At 42.0% G+C, this 18,447-nt stretch overlaps 1 protein-coding gene across 4 annotated transcripts in view; it reads left to right on the top strand.

The window, feature by feature from the left end:
* The window catches only part of LOC112262905 (transcription factor 7-like 1-B), a 49,402-nt gene extending 31,378 nt beyond the window's left edge, over positions 1-18,024 (top strand). For 3 of the 4 annotated variants that reach the window (XM_024438744.2, XM_024438743.2, XM_024438746.2), the window contains 8 exons: positions 11,717-11,852; positions 12,036-12,138; positions 12,890-12,973; positions 15,407-15,553; positions 15,804-15,966; positions 16,090-16,197; positions 16,433-16,484; positions 17,130-18,024. In XM_024438744.2, the coding sequence (XP_024294512.1) occupies positions 11,717-11,852; positions 12,036-12,138; positions 12,890-12,973; positions 15,407-15,553; positions 15,804-15,966; positions 16,090-16,197; positions 16,433-16,484; positions 17,130-17,605 (1,269 nt within the window). In that variant the 3' untranslated portion in view covers positions 17,606-18,024. The remainder of the gene's footprint in view (positions 1-11,716; positions 11,853-12,035; positions 12,139-12,889; positions 12,974-15,406; positions 15,554-15,803; positions 15,967-16,089; positions 16,198-16,432; positions 16,485-17,129) is intronic. The other variant, XM_024438745.2, reaches the window with a different exon arrangement.
* Positions 18,025-18,447: the final 423 nt, after the last annotated feature.

Genomic DNA, 18,447 nt, shown 5'->3' with positions numbered 1-18,447 from the left:
ATTTTGAGCACTGTGAATGGACACCCTAATCAGGTTATGCACCCAATGCATATGGGTCCGGTACATTTCTCAAATGTCCAGTAAATTCAAATGTTACCGGTCAAATGTCAAGCGGCACTTTTTCCTAATGGAAACCCTGATGTGTCCTTCACTGTATTTATACACTACAAAAGTATGTGGACACTTGCTCGTCCAACATCTCATTCCAAAATTGTGGGCATTAATATGGAGTTGGTCCCCCCTTTGCGGCTATAACAGCCTCCACTCTTCTGGGAAGGCTTTCTACTAGATATTGGAACATTGCTGCAGGGACTTACTTCCATTCAGCCACGAGCATTAGTGAGTTTGGGCACTGATGTTGGGCGATTTAGGCCTGGCTTGCAGTCGGCGTTCCAATTTATCCCAAAGGTGTTCAATAGGGTTGAGGTCAGGGCTCTGTGCAGGCCAGTCAAGTTCTTCCACACCAATCTTGACAAAACATTTCTGTATGGACCTTGCTTTGTGCACGGGGGCATTGTCATGTTGAAACAGGAAAGGCCCTTCTCCAAACTTTTGCCACAAAGTTGGAAGCACAGAATTGTGCCATTGTATGCTGTGGTGTTATGATTTCCCTTCACTGGAACTAAGGGGTTGAGTCCGAAGCATGAAAACAGCCCCAGACCATTATTCCTCCTCCACCAAACTTTACAGTTGGCACTATGCATTGGGGCAGGTAGCGTTCTCCTAGTATTCGCCAAACCCAGATTTGTCTGTCGGACTGCCAGATGGTGAAGCGTGATTCATCACTTGAGAGAACGCGTTTCCCTTGCTCCAGAGTCTAATGGCGGCAAGCTTTACACCACTCCAGCTGACACTTGGCATTGCACATTGTGACCTTAGGTTTCTGTGCGGCTGCTTGGTGATGGAAACCCATGAAGTTCCCAATGAACAATTCTTGTGCTGACGGTGCTTACAGAGGCAGTTTAGAACTTGGTAGTGAGTGTTGCAACCAAGGACTCGATTTTTACACGATACGTGCTTCAGCACTCGGTGGTCACGTTCTGTGAGCTTGAGTGGCCTACCACTTCACGGCTGAGCCGTTGTTGCTCCTTGATGTTTCCACTTCACAATAACAGCACTTACAGTTGACGGGCAGCTCTAGCAGGGCAGAAATTTGACGAACTGACTTGTTGGATAGGTGGCATCCTATGACTGCAACGTTGAAAGTCACTGAGCTCTTCAGTAAGGCCATTCTACTGCCAATGTTTGTCTATGGAGTTTGCATGGCTGTGTGGTCCATTTTATACACGGGTGTAACTGAAATGGCTTAATCCACTAATTTGAAGGGGTGTCCACATAATTTTCACTAGCGAAAGTTAAAACATCAATGGGGGATGTTTACAAAGAATGTGACTTCCTAATGAGATCGGATAGCCCTAACTTCAGTGTTTGTCTGCCCAGTCCAGTCATCAGATCATCAGTACTCACAGCTCAAAATGGCCTCATGCTCTGAATTTGACAAAGACAGAGGAATTCTTCTATCTTGTGTTTCAGTACCCCATTACAGAACAATCATGTTGACAACAACGCTCCGTTGGTCTTGGTCACTGTCAGCAGCTTGTCATAACTCACTTAGAGCAGGATGGAGGTCACCAGATTGCTTGTTAAGTGAATCGAAGTAGTAAGAGCTCAGCATTGACATGGGTGTGCATCCAAAAATGGCCTGTCCATGGAGTTTCCGTTGATATTTTCGGCACGTTAGACTGAATAGCAGTTTTTGTAAAGACATCGAATGAGAATGGTACAGGTTGGTTTTGGCAAAGCTACTTTCTGCTAGCTTGCAGTCAATTTGTTTTACTGGGTGTGCTCTGAGATTTGCCATGTTGCATTACGCATTAAACAACCAGAGTCCATCATAAAATCAAAGGTTTTGGAAAGCCTTAACTGAATACTGATGGGAAGGCTGCAGTCCTTCCATGGCTCTGCAGAAACCTTGCTTTTATAGACACACACTGGACTCAGTACCTCAGTGAAAGTCAAATATAGGAACCAGGTCCCGACATCTAAGTACACAGTCATCTGAAAACCAAAACTTTCAAAATCAGCTATTTGATTAATCAGTGGTGAATAATCTCTACATCCTTTTTTAGTAATTTCACCATGTTTGTAGGTTTCCAGTAGTTACCACAGCCACAAATTCATGAAAACAAAATGTAGCTTTTTGTTTTTATTTTAAGGGTATGGTTAGGCATAAGGTTAGCAGTGTGGTTAGGTTTGAAATCACATTTAAAGAAGATAAGTTGAACAAATAGGCCGGAATCTGACTTTGTGGTAACTAGTGGTGACTATGTTTGTGTCAATGCTTGCCTTTTCGCTTGCCCTCTCAGTTCCTCGTGACCTAGGTGAAACACTCAATTATTTATTGGTGTCTAGCAACTGCAACGTGACACGGCCATTTTGTTAACTTTAAATGTAATTGCCATTGACCCTTTCAGTGGGGATGACTGTTCAGACGTAAAGCGACGCAACTTGTCTGCCATAGTTTTTGGTGGGCTTGTTCTAAAAGCATATGACAGTCAGTCCACTCTTATGTCCTTTTTCCTGTTGGCATTGAAAACAATTATTGGATTTCTCAGCATGCCATGCATTCTTTTCACTCTTTCTTTCCTGGAGTTTTGAAAAGCCTCTGAGCCTCCCACCCAGAAGGGGTCACGTAGCAGAAAGGCACACACAAAGCTCTGGGGTTATTCAGTTTCTTCTGAGCGCTCTTCCCCATCGGCTGTTTGCCTAGTAATTCAATTCAGATGTGCAGGATCCAAAAACATGTTTATTTGAATGAAATCTACCCCTCCACCCACATTGACCAAGGACTAAGCTTTTCTTAGCAGTGTTCCAAGTTTAACGGCCCAGTGAGGTACTGCCACCTTGGCCTCTTTTGCCTCAAACCGCTTAACAGACAGCCACCTTGTCTCTGCACTGGCTCAGCAACTTTTTGCTATTTTTCATTTTCCTGTTACCGTGTCAACTCGAATCCAATATCATTCAACAGTGTTGCCACACGTCAGTTGTGAAGGCATTGTGCTTTGTTACAGTGGACTGGGTAGTTTAACGAGCAGGCAGGTCTATGTAGAGAGCACGATGTCTGTGTGTCAATGCAGGTCCCGTCTGTCTCCAGATTGCTCATGAACCCAAGCATGTGAGGCTGTGATGGGTGAAGGGGTAATTAGAGGCTGAATGGAGGTATTGATGGGCTGGGGAGTTCCTCCTTTTATTTAGAACCATGATTTAAGTTGGTGTTCTTCACTTTTACACATTAAGACAACTTGTTTTTTGGGCAATTTATTTTTTTCATGTTGGCTAACTGGTAACTACTGTTGAACTGCTATCCAACTGAAAGTTCAATGTGACAGAATGAAGAAGTGTAATACCAATGCTTTTATTTCATTGTAACTACTCGCAATATTCTGATCGAGAGGGAGGGACTTGCTTATTGCTTTTCTGTCAGCACCTAATAACCCAGTAAATGTTGATGAGGTAACCATCTATGTACTTAAAGGTAGACCACAATGGGACCTCTCCTCTGAAGATGGTTTAAGCAGGTAGGCCGCTGGCCTAAATGCTTTTGCATGTGGACAGCCCACGTCTACATATTTCTGTTCCATTGTTTTGCTAGCTTTACTCGTATGCAGACTGGTCTTCATGTTGAAACTGGCGCTGTTAAACTTTAAACTCTCTTCTGAGCGAACACATGATTGGTGTATTCCAAAGTATGAATTATTAATGGCGATCGTTTCCAATTCTTACTGAAGTGCTTCCCAAAAATGTTGGCTCTCAGGTCTAGAGGTCTCAAACAGCATTCACAATATAGGGAAAATTCACTCACATTGTACATGAAGTGGAACAACAAAGAATGTCTAAAGTATACATGACATTTGGGCTTTGGTTTTTCTACATTATACATTAATTCTTTATGCAACCATCCAGTCTTTTTCTCTAGTTTTCTTTAGCAGCGGTGGCAACAGTCACAGAAAGGAGGGGATACCCATTTGACTTCGTCATTGCACTAATGCTAGTTAGCAACCTCCTTCAAACTGCAAGCAGAGACATAAAAATGGTATCCATGAGTTCATCTGACTCTGAGAAAGTAAATAAAGGGCCTCATTTCCAAAATCCCCAAATATCCCTTTAAGTTTATACTGTTGGCATTTTTCCATCCCGGAAAATGTGTTTTCTTTATTTGTACTATTTTCTACATTGTAGAATAATAGTGGGGACATCAAAACTATGACAGAACACACATGCAATCAAGTAGTAACGAAAAAAGTGTTAAACAAATCAAAATACATTTTTGGTTCTTCAAAGTAGCCACCCTTTGCCTTGATGACAGCTTTGTACATTCTCTCAACCGGCTTCATCTGGAATGCTTTTCCAACAGTTTCACATGCTGAGCACTTGTTGGGTGCTTTTTCTTCACTCTGCGGTCCGACTCATCCCAAACCATCTCAATTTGGTTGAGGCCTAGAGGATTGTGGAGGCCAGGTCATCTGATGCAGCACTCCATCACTCTCCTTCTTGGTAAAATAGCCCCTACACAACCTGGAGGTGTGTTGATCATTGTCCTGTTGAAAAACAAATGATAGTCCCACTAAGCCTTAACCAGATGGGATGGCGTATCATTGCAGAATGCTGTGGTAGCCATGCTGGTTAATTGTCTTGAATTCTAAATAAATCAGGGACTGTGTCACCGGAAAAGCATCCCCACACATCACACCACGGTGGGAACCACATATGCGGAGATCATCCATTCACCTACACGGCGGTTGGAACCAAAAATCTCAAATTTGAACTCATCTGACCAAAGACCGGTGGAAATTTGTCCTAATGTCCATTGCTCGTGTTTCTTGGCCCAAGTAAGTCTCTTCTTCTTATTGGTGTCCATAAGTAGTGGTTTCTTTGCAGCAATTTGACCACGAAGGCCTGATTCACACAGTCTCCTGAACAGTTGATGTTGTGTGTATTACTTGAATTCTGTGAAGCATTTATTTGGGCTGCAAATTGAGGTGCAGTTAACGCTAATGAACTTATCCTCTGCAACAGAGGTAACGCTGAGTCTTCCGTTCCTGTGGTGTTCTTCATGATAGAGCGTTTCAAAGTTCATTTCAAATTTCTTAAAAATTTCCGAATTGACTGACCTTCATGTCGTAAAGTATTGATGGACTGTCGTTTTCTCTTTGCTTATTTGAGCTGTTCTTGCAATAATATGGACTTAGTCCTATTTGGTAAAATACCATCTTCTGTATACCAACCCAACCTTGTCAAAACAACTGATTGGCTCAAATGCATTAAGAAGGGAAAAAATCCACAAATTAACTTTTAACAAGGCACACCTGTTAATTCAAATGCATTCCAGGTGACTACCTCATGAAGCTGTTTGAGAGAATGCTAAGATTATGCAAAGCTGTCATCAAGGCAAAGGGCAGCTACTGTGAATAATCTCAAATTTAAAATACATTTAGATTTGTTTAACACTTTTTTTGCTTACAACAGTGTTGTCTTCACCATTATTCTACAATGTAGAACATAGTACAAATAAAGAAAAACCCTGGTATGAGTAATTGTGTCCAAACTTTTGACTGTATGTACAGTGGGGAGAACAAGTATTTGATACACTGCCGATTTTGCAGGTTTTCCTACTTACAAAGCATGTAGAGGTCTGTAATTTTTTATCATAGGTACACTTTAACTGTGAGAGACGGAGTCTAAAACAAAAATCCAGAAAATCATGTATGATTTTTCAGTAATTAATTTGCATTTTATTGCATGACATAAGTATTTGTTCACCTACCAACCAGTAAGAATTCCGGCTCTCACAGACCTGTTAGTTTTTCTTTAAGAAGCCCTCTTCTCCACTCATTACCTGTATTAACTGCACCTGTTTGAACTCCTTACCTGTATAAAAGACACCTGTCCACACTCTCAATCAAACAGACTCCAACCTCTCCACAATGGCCAAGACCAGAGAGCTGTGTAAGGACATCAGGGATAAAATTGTAGACCTGCACAAGGCTGGGATGGGCTACAGGACAATAGGCAAGCAGTTTGGTGAGAAGGCAACAACTGTTGGCGCAATTATTAGAAAATGGAAGAAGTTCAAGTTGACGGTCAATTACCCTCGGTCTGGGGCTCCATGCAAGATCTCACCTCGTGGGGCATCAATGATCATGAGGAAGGTGAGGGATCAGCCCAGAACTACACGGCAGGACCTGGTCAATGACCTGAAGAGAGCTGGGACCACAGTCTCAAAGAAAACCATTAGTAACACACTACGCCGTCATGGATTAAAATCCTGCAGTGCACGCAAGGTCCCCCTTCTCAAGCCAGCGCATGTCCAGGCCCGTCGGAAGTTTGCCAATGACCATCTGGATGATCCAGAGGAGGAATGGGAGAAGGTCATGTGGTCCGATGAGGAAAAATGTAGCTTTTTGGTCTAAACTCCACTCGCCGTGTATGGAGGAAGAAGGATGAGTACAACCCCAAGAACATTATCCCAACCGTGAAGCATGGAGGTGGAAACATCATTTTTGGGGATGCTTTTCTGCAAAGGGGACAGGACGACTGCGCCGTATTGAGGGGAGGATGGATGGGGCCATGTATCGCGAGATCTTGGCCAACAACCTCCTTCCCCTCAGTAAGAGCATTCAAGATGGGTCGTGGCTGGGTCTTCCAGCATGACAACGACCCGAAACACACAGCCAGGACAACTAAGGAGTGGCTCCGTAAGAAGCATCTCAAGGTCCCGGAGTGGCCTAGCCAGTCTCCAGACCTGAACCCAAAAGAACATCTTTGGAGGGAGCTGAAAGTCCGTATTGCCCAGCGACAGCCCCAAAATCTGAAGGATCTGGAGAAGGTCTGTATGGTAGAGTGGGCCAAAATCCCTGCTGCAGTGTGTGCAAACCTGGTCAAGAACTACAGGAAACGTATGATCTCTCAAATTGCAAACAAATGTTTCTGTACCAAATATTAAGTTCTGCTTTTCTGATGTATCAAATACTTATGTCATGCAATAAAATGCTAATTAATTAAATAAAAATCATACAATGTGATTTTCTGGATTTTGTTTTAGATTCCGTCTCTCACAGTTGAAGTGTACCTATGATAAAAATTACAGATCTATACATGCTTTGTAAGTAGGAAAACTTGCAAAATCGTCAGTGTATCAAATACTTGTTCTCCCCACTGTATGTATGTATGTATATACATTAGGTATTAGGTATATACATGAGGTAGACCGATACTGATTTTTCAATGCCGATACCGATTATTGGAGGACCAAAAAAAAGCCGATACAGATTAATCTGCCAATTTCAAAAAATATATATACATATTTGTAATAATTACAACACTGAATGAACACTTTAAAATTATAACTTAATATAATACATCAATAAAATCTATTTCGTCTCAAATAAATAATGAAACATGTTCAATTTGGTTTAAATAATGCTAAAACAAAGTGTTGGAGAAGAAAGCAAAAGTGCAATATTTGCCATGTAAAAAAGCTAACGTTTATGTTCCTTGCTCAGAACATGAGAACATATGAAAGCTGGTGGTTCTTTTTAACATCTTCAATATTCCCAGGTAAGACGTTTTCGGTTGTAGTTATTATAGGACTATTTCTCTCTATACCATTTGTATTTCATATACCTTTGACTATTGGATGTTGTTATAGGCAATATAGTATTGCCATCCTAATATCGGGAGTTGATAGGCTTGAAGTCATAAACAGTGTCATGCTTGAAGCACAGCAAAGAGCTGCTGGAAAATGCAGGAAAGTGCTGTTTGAATGAATGCTTACGAGCCTGCTGCTGCTTACCACCACTCAGTCAGACTGCTATCAAATCATAGACTTAATTATAATATAACAACACACAGAAATACGAGCCTTGGGTCATTAATATGGTCAAATCCGGACACTATCATTTCGAAAACAAAACGTTTATTCTTTCAGTGAAATACTGAAAGAATATTTATCTAACGGGTGGCATCCCTAAGTCTAAATATTGCTGTTACTTTGCACAGCCTTCAATGTTATGTCATAACTATGTACAATTCTGGCAAATTAATTACGGTCTTTGTTAGGCAGAAATGTCCTTCACACAGTTCGCAACGAGCCAGGCAGCCTAAACTGCTGCATATACCCTGACTCTGCTTGCACAGAACGTAAGAGTAGTGACACAATTTCCCTAGTTAAAAGAAATTCACGTTAGAAGGCAATATTAACTAAATATGCAGGTTTAAAAATATATACTTGTGTATTGATTTTATTAATGGCATTGATGTTTATGGTTCGGTACACATTGGTGCAACGACCGTGCTTTTTTCGCGATAGCGCTTGTTAAATCATCACCCATTTGGCGAAGTTGACTGTGAGTCGAAGATAAATTCACAGGCACCGCATCGACTATATGCAACGCAGGACAAGCTAGATAACCTAGTAATCTCATCAACCATGTGTAGTTAACTAGTGATTATGTTAAGAATGATTATTTTTTACAAGATAAGTTTAATGCTAGCTAGCAACTTACCTTGGCTCCTTGCTGCACTCGCGTAACAGGTAGTCAGCCTGCCACGCAGTCTCCTCGTGGAGTGCAATGTAATCGGCCATAATCGGTGTCCAAAAATGCAGATTACCGATTGTTATGAAAACTGGAATTCATCCCCAATTAATTGGCCATTCCGATTTTAATCGGTCGACCTCTAATGTACATTGAAGTCGGAAGTTTACATACAACTTAGCCAAATACATTTAAACTCAGTTTTTCACCATTTCTGACATTTAATCCGAGTAAAAATTCCCTGTTTTAGGTCAGTTAGGAACACCACTTTATTTTAAGAATGTGAAATGTTAGAATAAAAGTAGAGTGATTGATTTATTTCAGCTTTTATTTATTTCATCACATTCCCAGTGGGTCAGAAGTTTACATACACTCAATTAGTATTTGGTAGCATTGCCTTTTAAATTGTTTAACTTGGGTCAAATGTTTCCGGTAGCCTTCAACAAGCTTCCCACCATAAGTTGGGTGAATTTTGTCCCATCCTCCTGACAAAGCTGGTGTAACGGAGTCAGGTTTGTAGGCCTCCTTGCTCGCACACGCTTTTTCAGTTCTACCCACACATTTCCTATGGGATTGAGGTCAGGGCTTTGTGATGGCCACTCCAATACCTTGACCAATACCTTGACTTTGTTTTCCTTAATTTTGCCACAACTTTGGAAGTATGCTTGGGGTCATTGTCCATTTAGAAGACCCATTTGCGACCAAGCTTTAACTTCCTGACAGATGTCTTGAGATGTTGCTTCAATATATCCACATAATTTTCCTTGCTCATGATGCCATCTATTTTGTGAAGTGCACTAGTCCCTCCTGCAGCAAAGCACCCCCACAACATGATGCTGCCACACCCGTGCTTCACGGTTGGGATGGTGTTTTTCGGCTTGCAAGCCTCCCCCTGTTTCCCCAAACACAACGATGGTCATTATGGCCAAACAGTTCTATTTTTGTTTCATCAGACCAGAGGACATTTCTCCAAAAAGTATGATCTTTGTCCCATATGCAGTTGCAAACCGTAGTCTGGCTTCTTTATGGCGGATTTGGAACAGTGGCTTCTTTCTTGCTGAGCGGCTTTTCAAGTTATGTTGATATAAGACTTGTTTTACTGTGGATATAGATACTTTTGTACCCGTTTCCTCCAGCATCTTCACAAGGTCCTTTGTTGTTCTGGGATTGATTTGCACTTTTTGCACCAAAGTAGGTTCATCTCTAGGAGACTGAACGAGTCTCCATCCTGAGTGGTATGACGGCTGCATAGTCCCATGGTGTTTATACTTGCGTACTGTTGTTTGTACAGATGAACGTGGTACATTCAGGCATTTGGAAATTGCTCCCAAGGATGAACCCGACTTGTGGAGCTCTATAATTATTTTTCTGTGGTCTTTGCTGATTTCTTTTGATTTTCCCATGATGTCAAGCAAAGTGTACGTAAACGTCTGACCCACTGTTATTGTGATACAGTGAATTATAAGTGAAATAATCTGTCTGTAAACAATTGTTGGAAAAATGACTTGTGTCATGCACAAAGTAGACTTGCCAACACTATAGTTTGTTAACAAGACATTTGTGGAGTTGTTGAAAAATTAGTTTTAATGATTCCAACCTAAGTGTATGTAAACTTCAACTAGGTGTATGTATTATCATCGTACGTACGCAATCCTATAATATGAAAGCTTTATCCATGTATCATTGGCTTATTTTTTTATTTACATCTAATATGTACTTTACCTTTTACAAGGCTTTGCATCTGCAATTTCATCATCACAACGGACATTATTGAAATCAAAGCAGGCTTTGGAAGCAGGAGAAACACGTTTGCTAAGACTTAAAAAGGGGGAGAGGTTGGAACTGCTTTAAAAAAAGGGCAGAAAATGCATGCCTGATATTTGGAACAATTCTAAGCAGCATGAAGTAAGAGAGCGTACAGTCGTTTCAATGCAAACCTTGTTCCATCCTGGACCTCGTTGGTTAGACGAGAGGTTGAGAAGGGGGTTGGGAGGGATATTGAAGAAAGGTTAGGTTGGAGGAACAAGACTCCTTTCTCCCCCCACCCCTGGCCCTCACATGTGACGAGTTGGGCCAACAAGCGTTTCATTGAGCAGGGCAGCCAGAGGAAATAACTGTGAGGCTGAACGCTGCCTAATGAAAGTAGAGACGCTGGTTATTATTATTATCATCGTCCTCCTGGCTGTCCTGGCCAGGTCCGCTAGCTAGCTGCACTAGAGTCAGGGGATATGGCGTTTCTCTGCCACCACACAGCCCTATTAAAATAGCTGAAATAACAATGAGTCTGCTCCAACAAAATCAGTTATTTAACTCCTTGAAGTGTATATATACACCACCTCCCATTGTGATTGATGCTGTATTGTGAGTGCTTTGAGTGTATAGGATTTGATTCCCTTAGACTAGATCGATAGCTCTAGTACCAGTGTACTCCAACCATATCAATGAGGAACTAAAAACACTGTTCAGGGTTAATGTCATCCTACATGGATCAATGAAGAACTGAATAGTGTGCGGGCAAATTAGCGGCTTGAGATTAGGGATTAGCCATGTGTATGGGCACTGAGCTACCTACAGTACTGGGGGCTTGTGTTGGTGTAACTTTCAGATCTTGGGCCCTGTTGTTTTGCCTGTTGGGCTGAACAAACAGTTCTCTCCTCCACGTAATGGTCGTAATGGTGTTGGTATGCATCTGCAGGCTTTCACTGTGTCTAGGTGGGGATCCAGATTGCATCATAGGGCCTGTCACACACACAGCCACAGCCTGCATTGTTTACCAGGGAGGGAGGGAGGGAGGGAGGCAGGCAGACGGGCAGCATTCTCAGGCAAAGGGACTCACCTTTACCCACATGATACAGTGACTACCAACAACATGTGTCATGACCTTTATGCCAACAGAGTCCATGGTGGATTTGGAACAGTTTGCATTAGGATGCAGAGGGCTATGCATGTTGGTCATACATGGCAAGCATCAGGCACAACAAATGTCAGACTTATGAATGAGCCTGTTTCTGTTTGAGTCTTTGGAGACCCAGGGAGACTATTAAACCCCTGGTCTATCTAGTCCTCTCTCTCTGGTGTCTAAAGCCCCTCTGTGTGTTCCTCTCCTCTCGTCTCTCCTACAGTCCAACAAGGTCCCAGTGGTGCAGCATGCTCACCACGTCCACCCGCTGACCCCCCTCATCACCTACAGCAATGAACATTTCTCCCCCGGAACCCCTCCCTCACACCTCTCCCCGGAGATCCTTGACCCAAAGACCGGTACACACACACACACACACACACACACACACACACACACACACAACCTCAATGCAAGCATTACATGGCTTGCATTAAACTTAAACTGCAGTCTATATATCTATTAATTTCTTAGAGAAAATGACCTTGACTGTGACTTTAAATTATCTATTGCTTCAATTGTCCCCTCTGTGTTCCCTTCAGGCATTCCTCGGACTCCCCATCCATCAGAGCTCTCTCCGTACTACCCCCTGTCTCCAGGTGCTGTGGGACAGATCCCTCACCCTCTAGGATGGCTGGTGCCACAGTGAGTAACACACAGCATTAAATAGAAGAGTATTATATACATATTTATGCATTGGCATACCATACACCCTTGCATCCCCCACAAGGGGGAGGGGCGGAGGTTGCTACGGGCTCTGGGGGCCACAACCACAAAACACCCTTCTCCCCAGATAGCATATGAACATGTCATAAGCCATGGCAAAAAAAATGTTTAAAATGACCGAAAATATATAATAATCTCAGCCTCATAGCAAAATGTGTAGAATAGTAGGAAATTAGCTATAAAAATGCAAAATACTCTCAGCCTCATTGCAAAATATGTAGAATAGCATGAGATTTGCTATAAAACTGCACATTTTCCTCTCTGCCCCATGGCAATATGTCATGTATCTGTGGAGTAACCCACATCCTCCTAACTCATAGACATGGAGAATAGTTTTGTTGAAGTGCATTTATCTCAAAGTACAGTCCTAACCTGGTATAGTATAGGAGAAACTTTGAATACGGTATAATATGTACAGTGTTTGTCAAACTTTGCGGTATAGGCACATTCTGATGCAATTTTGATAATAAAACACTGACATATTTTAGATATTTAGGATAAATTCTTCACATTCTATGGGTTTTGCTATGGGTCTTGTAACCAATTTGAACGGTGCTTTTCCGCAAGCAGGGGATTGCAGTTGAGTGCTGGATTAGTGCTGGTGCGTTATCTGTCAGCTGTGTCTGGTCCTCTTCTCACTGGTGCCTTCCTCTACTCCTCTGATTCTCAGGCAGGGCCAGCACATGTACTCTATCCCCCCGGGGGGATTCCGGCACCCCTATCCCACCCTCGCAATGAATGCATCTATGTCCAGGTGAGTGGATCGCTTTGCTCTTTGTCACCCAGTCTCACCAACCCCTAGCCATCCCCAAAAAGAGAGCAATATCTTGTGGTTGTAATGCATTCTGTAGTCATGTTTATGATGTTCTCATTGCTGAGTTTATAACAATCTTAGGACAGGGGTATCCAACCGTGGACAGCCAGTGGGTAGGGACTACAAAGGAATAGGGGTGCTAAGTCTTCTAAAAACGAGCTCAGCCTTCTAAAAACGAGCTCAGCCTTCCTTCCAAAGAGAGCGTGAACAGATTATTGGCATTCAGAACCCTACGCTGTAGACGGCACAGTCTTTTCTGTGAACTATACTACCCTGGCCAGGCCAATGTTCTCAGTTGATCTGCTATACACACACACACACACACACACACACACACACACACACACACACACACACACACACACACACACACACACACACACACACAAAGATGAAAGGGCTGAGAATCGATTACGACAAATCAAAGCTCATCTGAACCGACAACTCCCATCTGATTGAACTTTCTGCCCGACTGTCAAAATTTGAAAGATTTGTAGCGAGCCTTCCGGTGTTAGTATGGGATGAAATATTCATCAGGGTCTCTGTATGATCAATAGTATTCTCAGCTCCTGCCACAGTGTTACAAAGTTTGTCTTGCCGTCTGTCCCACCTGAACAAGGCTTGTTCATGTAATATTTGACAGTTTTGTCATAAATATATGATAATACTGTATGTACAGTGCCTTGTAAAAGTATTCATCCCCCTTGGTGTTTTTCCAATTTTGTTGCATTACAACCTGTAATTGAAATAGATTTTTATTTGTATTTCATGTAATGGACAGACACAAAACAGTCCAAATTGGTGAAGTGAAATGAAAAAAATAACATGTTTCAAAAATGTATAAAAATAAAAAAGTGGTGCGTGTTTATGTATTAACCCCCTTTGCCATGAAGCCCCTAAATAAGATCTGGTGCAACCAATTACCTTCAGAAGTCACATAATTTGTTAGATTGCACACAGGTGGACTGGGAAACTGGTCAGAATTGAAGGAATGATGGATGGCGCTAAATACAGGGAAATTCTTGAGGGGAAACCTGTTTCAGTCTTCCAGAGATTTGAGACTGAGATGGAGGTTCACCTTCCAGCAGGACAATGACCTTACGCATATTGGTAAAGCAACACTTGAGTGGTTTAAGGGGAAACATTTACATGTCTTGGAATGGCCTAGTCAAAGCCCAGACCTCAATCCAATTGAGTATCTGTGGTATGACTTAAAGACTGCTGTACACCAGCGGAACCCATTCAACTCGAAGGAGCTGGAGCAGTTTTTTGCCTTGAAGAATGGGCAAAAATCCCAGTGGCTAGATGTGCCAAGCTTATAGAGACACACCCCAAGAGACTTGCAGCTGTAATTGCTGCAAAAGGTGGCTCTACTAAGTATTGACTTTGGGGGGGGTGAATAGTTATGCACACAAGTTTTTTTCATTTTTTTGTCTTATCTCTTGTTTGTCTTACAATAACAAATATTTTGCATCTTCAAAGTGGTAGGCATGTTGTGTAAATCAAATGATACAACCCCCCCCCCAAAATCCATTTTACTTCCAGGTTGTAAGGCAACAAAATAGGAAAAATGCCAAGGGGGGTGAATACTTTTGCAAGCCACTGTATTTGATGTTCTACTCTTTTATATTTTCCTTCTCCTCAGCTCGTTTTTTAGTGGCTGCTGGGATCGTAATGGTGGAAGAGCCCCCTCTTTTATCTATGACATGATAGTTTAAGTAGAAAGATATTGGAGAGATTAAAGTGTACACCTAATTACGAATGGGGTGTCCTCAATTTGACGTGCTACTGTTAAGTAACCTTTTTTATAGCAAGAAAAGCATTTGGACACACTCGCATGAAGTACAAGCTTATAGTGTATTTTGGACTTTCAAAACCATATATGTCTGTTAAATTGAGATTTTTATGAAGCATTAAAGGATTTTCCTTTCGTGTATTTAACAAGAATGTGTGGCAGAGGAGTATGGAACTTAATTTCCCCCTTTGTCCATGTACAATGTACCATTGTGTTAGCACCACTCTCATTTTCCAACAGCTATCTGAAGGTGTTCTGTTCTGATATCTGTGGAAGAAAGACCCTGCATGGTTTTGAACACGGGAAGCAGTGGTTTCCGGTGTCAGGTCCCCTCTGTCACCATGGTTACCATACACTTCACTTTTCTCCAGGCATGGTTGGATAAAGGGACTTTTGAAAAAGCCTTTATTTGAACAAAAAAAAGAACAAAAAAAAGAAATATGTAGCTCATTGTGGACATTACTTTAGTCTAGACTCCAGACAAACAGTTGACTTGACAGGTCAGACCGAAAGAGTGTGTAAGAAGTTTGTTGAAAGTTTGTTAACTGTTAGGGTTGTGTTGTCTTTGTTGTTTCCAGCTTGGTGTCCAGCCGTTTCTCCCCCCACATGATGCCCCACCACCCCCACGGCATGCACCAGACTGGTATCCCTCATCCTGCTATCGTATCACCAGCCATCAAGCAGGAACCAAACACTCATGACCACATGAGCCCCTCTATGCATTCGTAAGGACCGATAACTGAGATTCTTCACATTTACCTTTATCCAAACATATAAACACTTTATTTACTCTTATTAAAATTGGTTGTTGACTGAGTATCCCGTCTCTATTCATAATTCCATTTGGAGGGCCAGGATTCTAAAGCATCCTGTTTCTTTGTAAGAGGTCAGCCAGGTCTTCTGGATGGGAATCGGACCTCATACACAAGGAGGACTATTTTAAGTGACATTTGCAATGTGTATTTTGTGTCTCAGCAGAAAGTCTCCCGGCCCGGTGAAGAAGGAGGAGGACAAAAAGCCCCACATCAAGAAGCCTCTGAATGCCTTCATGCTGTACATGAAGGAGATGAGGGCCAAGGTGGTGGCTGAGTGCACCCTGAAGGAGAGCGCTGCCATCAACCAGATACTGGGCCGAAGGGTGAGCACAGCACAACACACTGCCTGACCACAGAAAGACACACCACAGTTTGCAGGTGTGTTTGTGTGTGTAAATTCTGTACATGCTTTGGCCAGTTCTGACTTTTGTCATGTTTGTGTTCAGTGGCACTCACTATCGAGAGAAGAGCAAGCCAAATACTATGAGCTGGCAAGGAAAGAGAGGCAACTCCACTCCCAACTCTACCCAGGCTGGTCAGCACGAGATAACTATGTGAGTAGGGCTTTTTCCCATGGATCTTTCAACAAGGGAGGGAAATGTGGGTTATGGAAGTAAGCGCCTCATTTCCAGTTGGTTAAAAAATAATTCCATATACTGTGATTCTAATGATCGACAAGACTTTTGTTCTCATTCACTGAAGTTGTTTGATGTAGTGTTGAAGCATGTTGCTTTCATTTTGATAGTAACCTGTTTTTTTCTGACTACATTGTTTTGTTTATCTGTGCAGGGAAAGCGGAAAAAGAGGAAGAGAGATAATAAGCCAGACTCAACACCGGAGGGTAAGGGGTCCTTTCTCTCTCTGTTCTTCTCTTGGACCTATCCTCTCTATTTAGGGCAGAAAGAACTCCATCTATAGGCCTGTGTGAAACAGTGCTGCTAGCTACACTTGGCTTGCCACTAACTCCTAACTAACTCCTCTCTTCCCTCTATACTTTCACAAGCAGCATATGAAGTGCAGTGCTAATTGTGACGTTGAGGCAGGTATGTCTGCTGTTATGAACCAGTAAGGCTGAACTGCAGGACACTGCTCTCCACTCCACCCGCAGTGGTTTGGTCTGGTCTGTTGCAGCACAGCAGTCAAACCTCATTTACATGCAGGCATTTAATGTGTTATTGACACAGACATACACTTTTTTTTCGCCCAAACTTTTTAGTTTCTAAAAACCTATGCCATTTAGTTGTGCATTTCAACCATTGCGGTAGTGTTCTTTGTTTTCTCTTCTTTTTTTAACATTCATTCGAAGTTTAAAAAAATTGTCCCAAACCTTTTGGTTTTCCATGTTCTGTACATTGTCTGTGAATGTTTTGTATTTTTGGCCAACTATCATGTATGCAAGGGAACTGGCACTGTTGAAGGACTTGTAACAGATTATAGGCTTATTTAACAGCAATATTGACAAAGCCCCCTCCTTTTGTTTCTCCAGACTTCTCAATCAGTAACAAGAAGCAGTGTGTACAATACCTGCCCTCAGAGAAAATGTGTGACAGCCCTGCCTCGTCTCACGGCAGCATGCTGGATTCTCCAGCCACACCCTCTGCAGCTCTGGCCTCCCCGGCTGCTCCCGCCGCCACACACTCAGAGCAGGCCCAGCCCTTGTCCCTCACCACCAAACCAGAAGGACGCCTGCACCACCATTTTCTAACTGGCAAACCTTCTGGATCTGCTTCATCTTCGTCATCTTCATCCTCTTCCTCCTCCTCTTCCCACCCAAGCATCTCCATCCCTATTGGTACTTCAGGCAGCCACTCCACACCCATTCTCCCTCGGCCAATCCCCTTCAGCTCCCTGCACCACTCAATGCTCTCACCGCCCTCTCCTTTCCATCAAGCGGCCCTACATTCCCATCATGCCCTCTTCCAGTCACAGCCCCTCTCGTTGGTAACCAAATCGTCTGACTAAATCTACAAAAGCAATTCTTTTTTTCTCTTTTATTGTGCTGTATATTGCTTTTACTTTTCAAAAAATAGATATTAGAACTTTTTTTTAAATGATGAAAAGGAATAAATATTATTGGTCAATATTTGATCCCATCCTTTTCTACTCCTCTCCAATGAAACAAAATGTATTTTTTGTAAAGTTTACTGCAGAACAGGTTTCTTTTTTTGATGCATTTATCCAATAAACTACTTGTATAAAAGAAAATTAAGAAAAGGAACAAATAACACCCTCTCCTTTTAGCCAAAACCTTATTAATGTTAGTATTGAGTTTGATTTATAGTTCTGGACAATAATTTCAGTCCTTGCAAATGCCCCTTTTAAATTCCCAAGAGTGTGACTTTCTTTTGACATGTTAAATAAACCTTTGAGATTGTTTTTTAGAAACGCCTGGTTCTCTTTTTTTCCATCACTGCCTGATCACGCACATTCATTTGAATATATATGAATCAATAACATAATTTTGACGACATATATGCAATATAAGCAATGAACATATTTCCTACAGGTTCAAACCTGTAAATACAGGTACAGATACTAACTTGGAAGAAGACTATTTGCTGGGAGTTTTAGTACTCCATCAGCTGTTAAGTTCTGACATTCTTCAAGATAAATATTGGATGTGGTCATTCATCTTCTATTTTTGTCAATTTAGTTGTTTATAATGAAGATCATGACGATAGTGGGAGAAGAATCACTAGTTAATCTTTAATTGGGTGAATTTAGGCTAACCACACCGGAAAATGAAAAGCCTGCCAAGGTAACAAAATTTGAAGCCAACAAAAATAAATAGGCATCTGTTCCTT

Source organism: Oncorhynchus tshawytscha, linkage group LG12, assembly GCF_018296145.1.
Source record: "Oncorhynchus tshawytscha isolate Ot180627B linkage group LG12, Otsh_v2.0, whole genome shotgun sequence".
Taxonomy (NCBI): domain Eukaryota; kingdom Metazoa; phylum Chordata; class Actinopteri; order Salmoniformes; family Salmonidae; genus Oncorhynchus; species Oncorhynchus tshawytscha.
The sequence above is the reverse complement of the archived record's forward strand: the minus strand, read 5'-3'. Positions and strand labels throughout refer to the sequence as shown.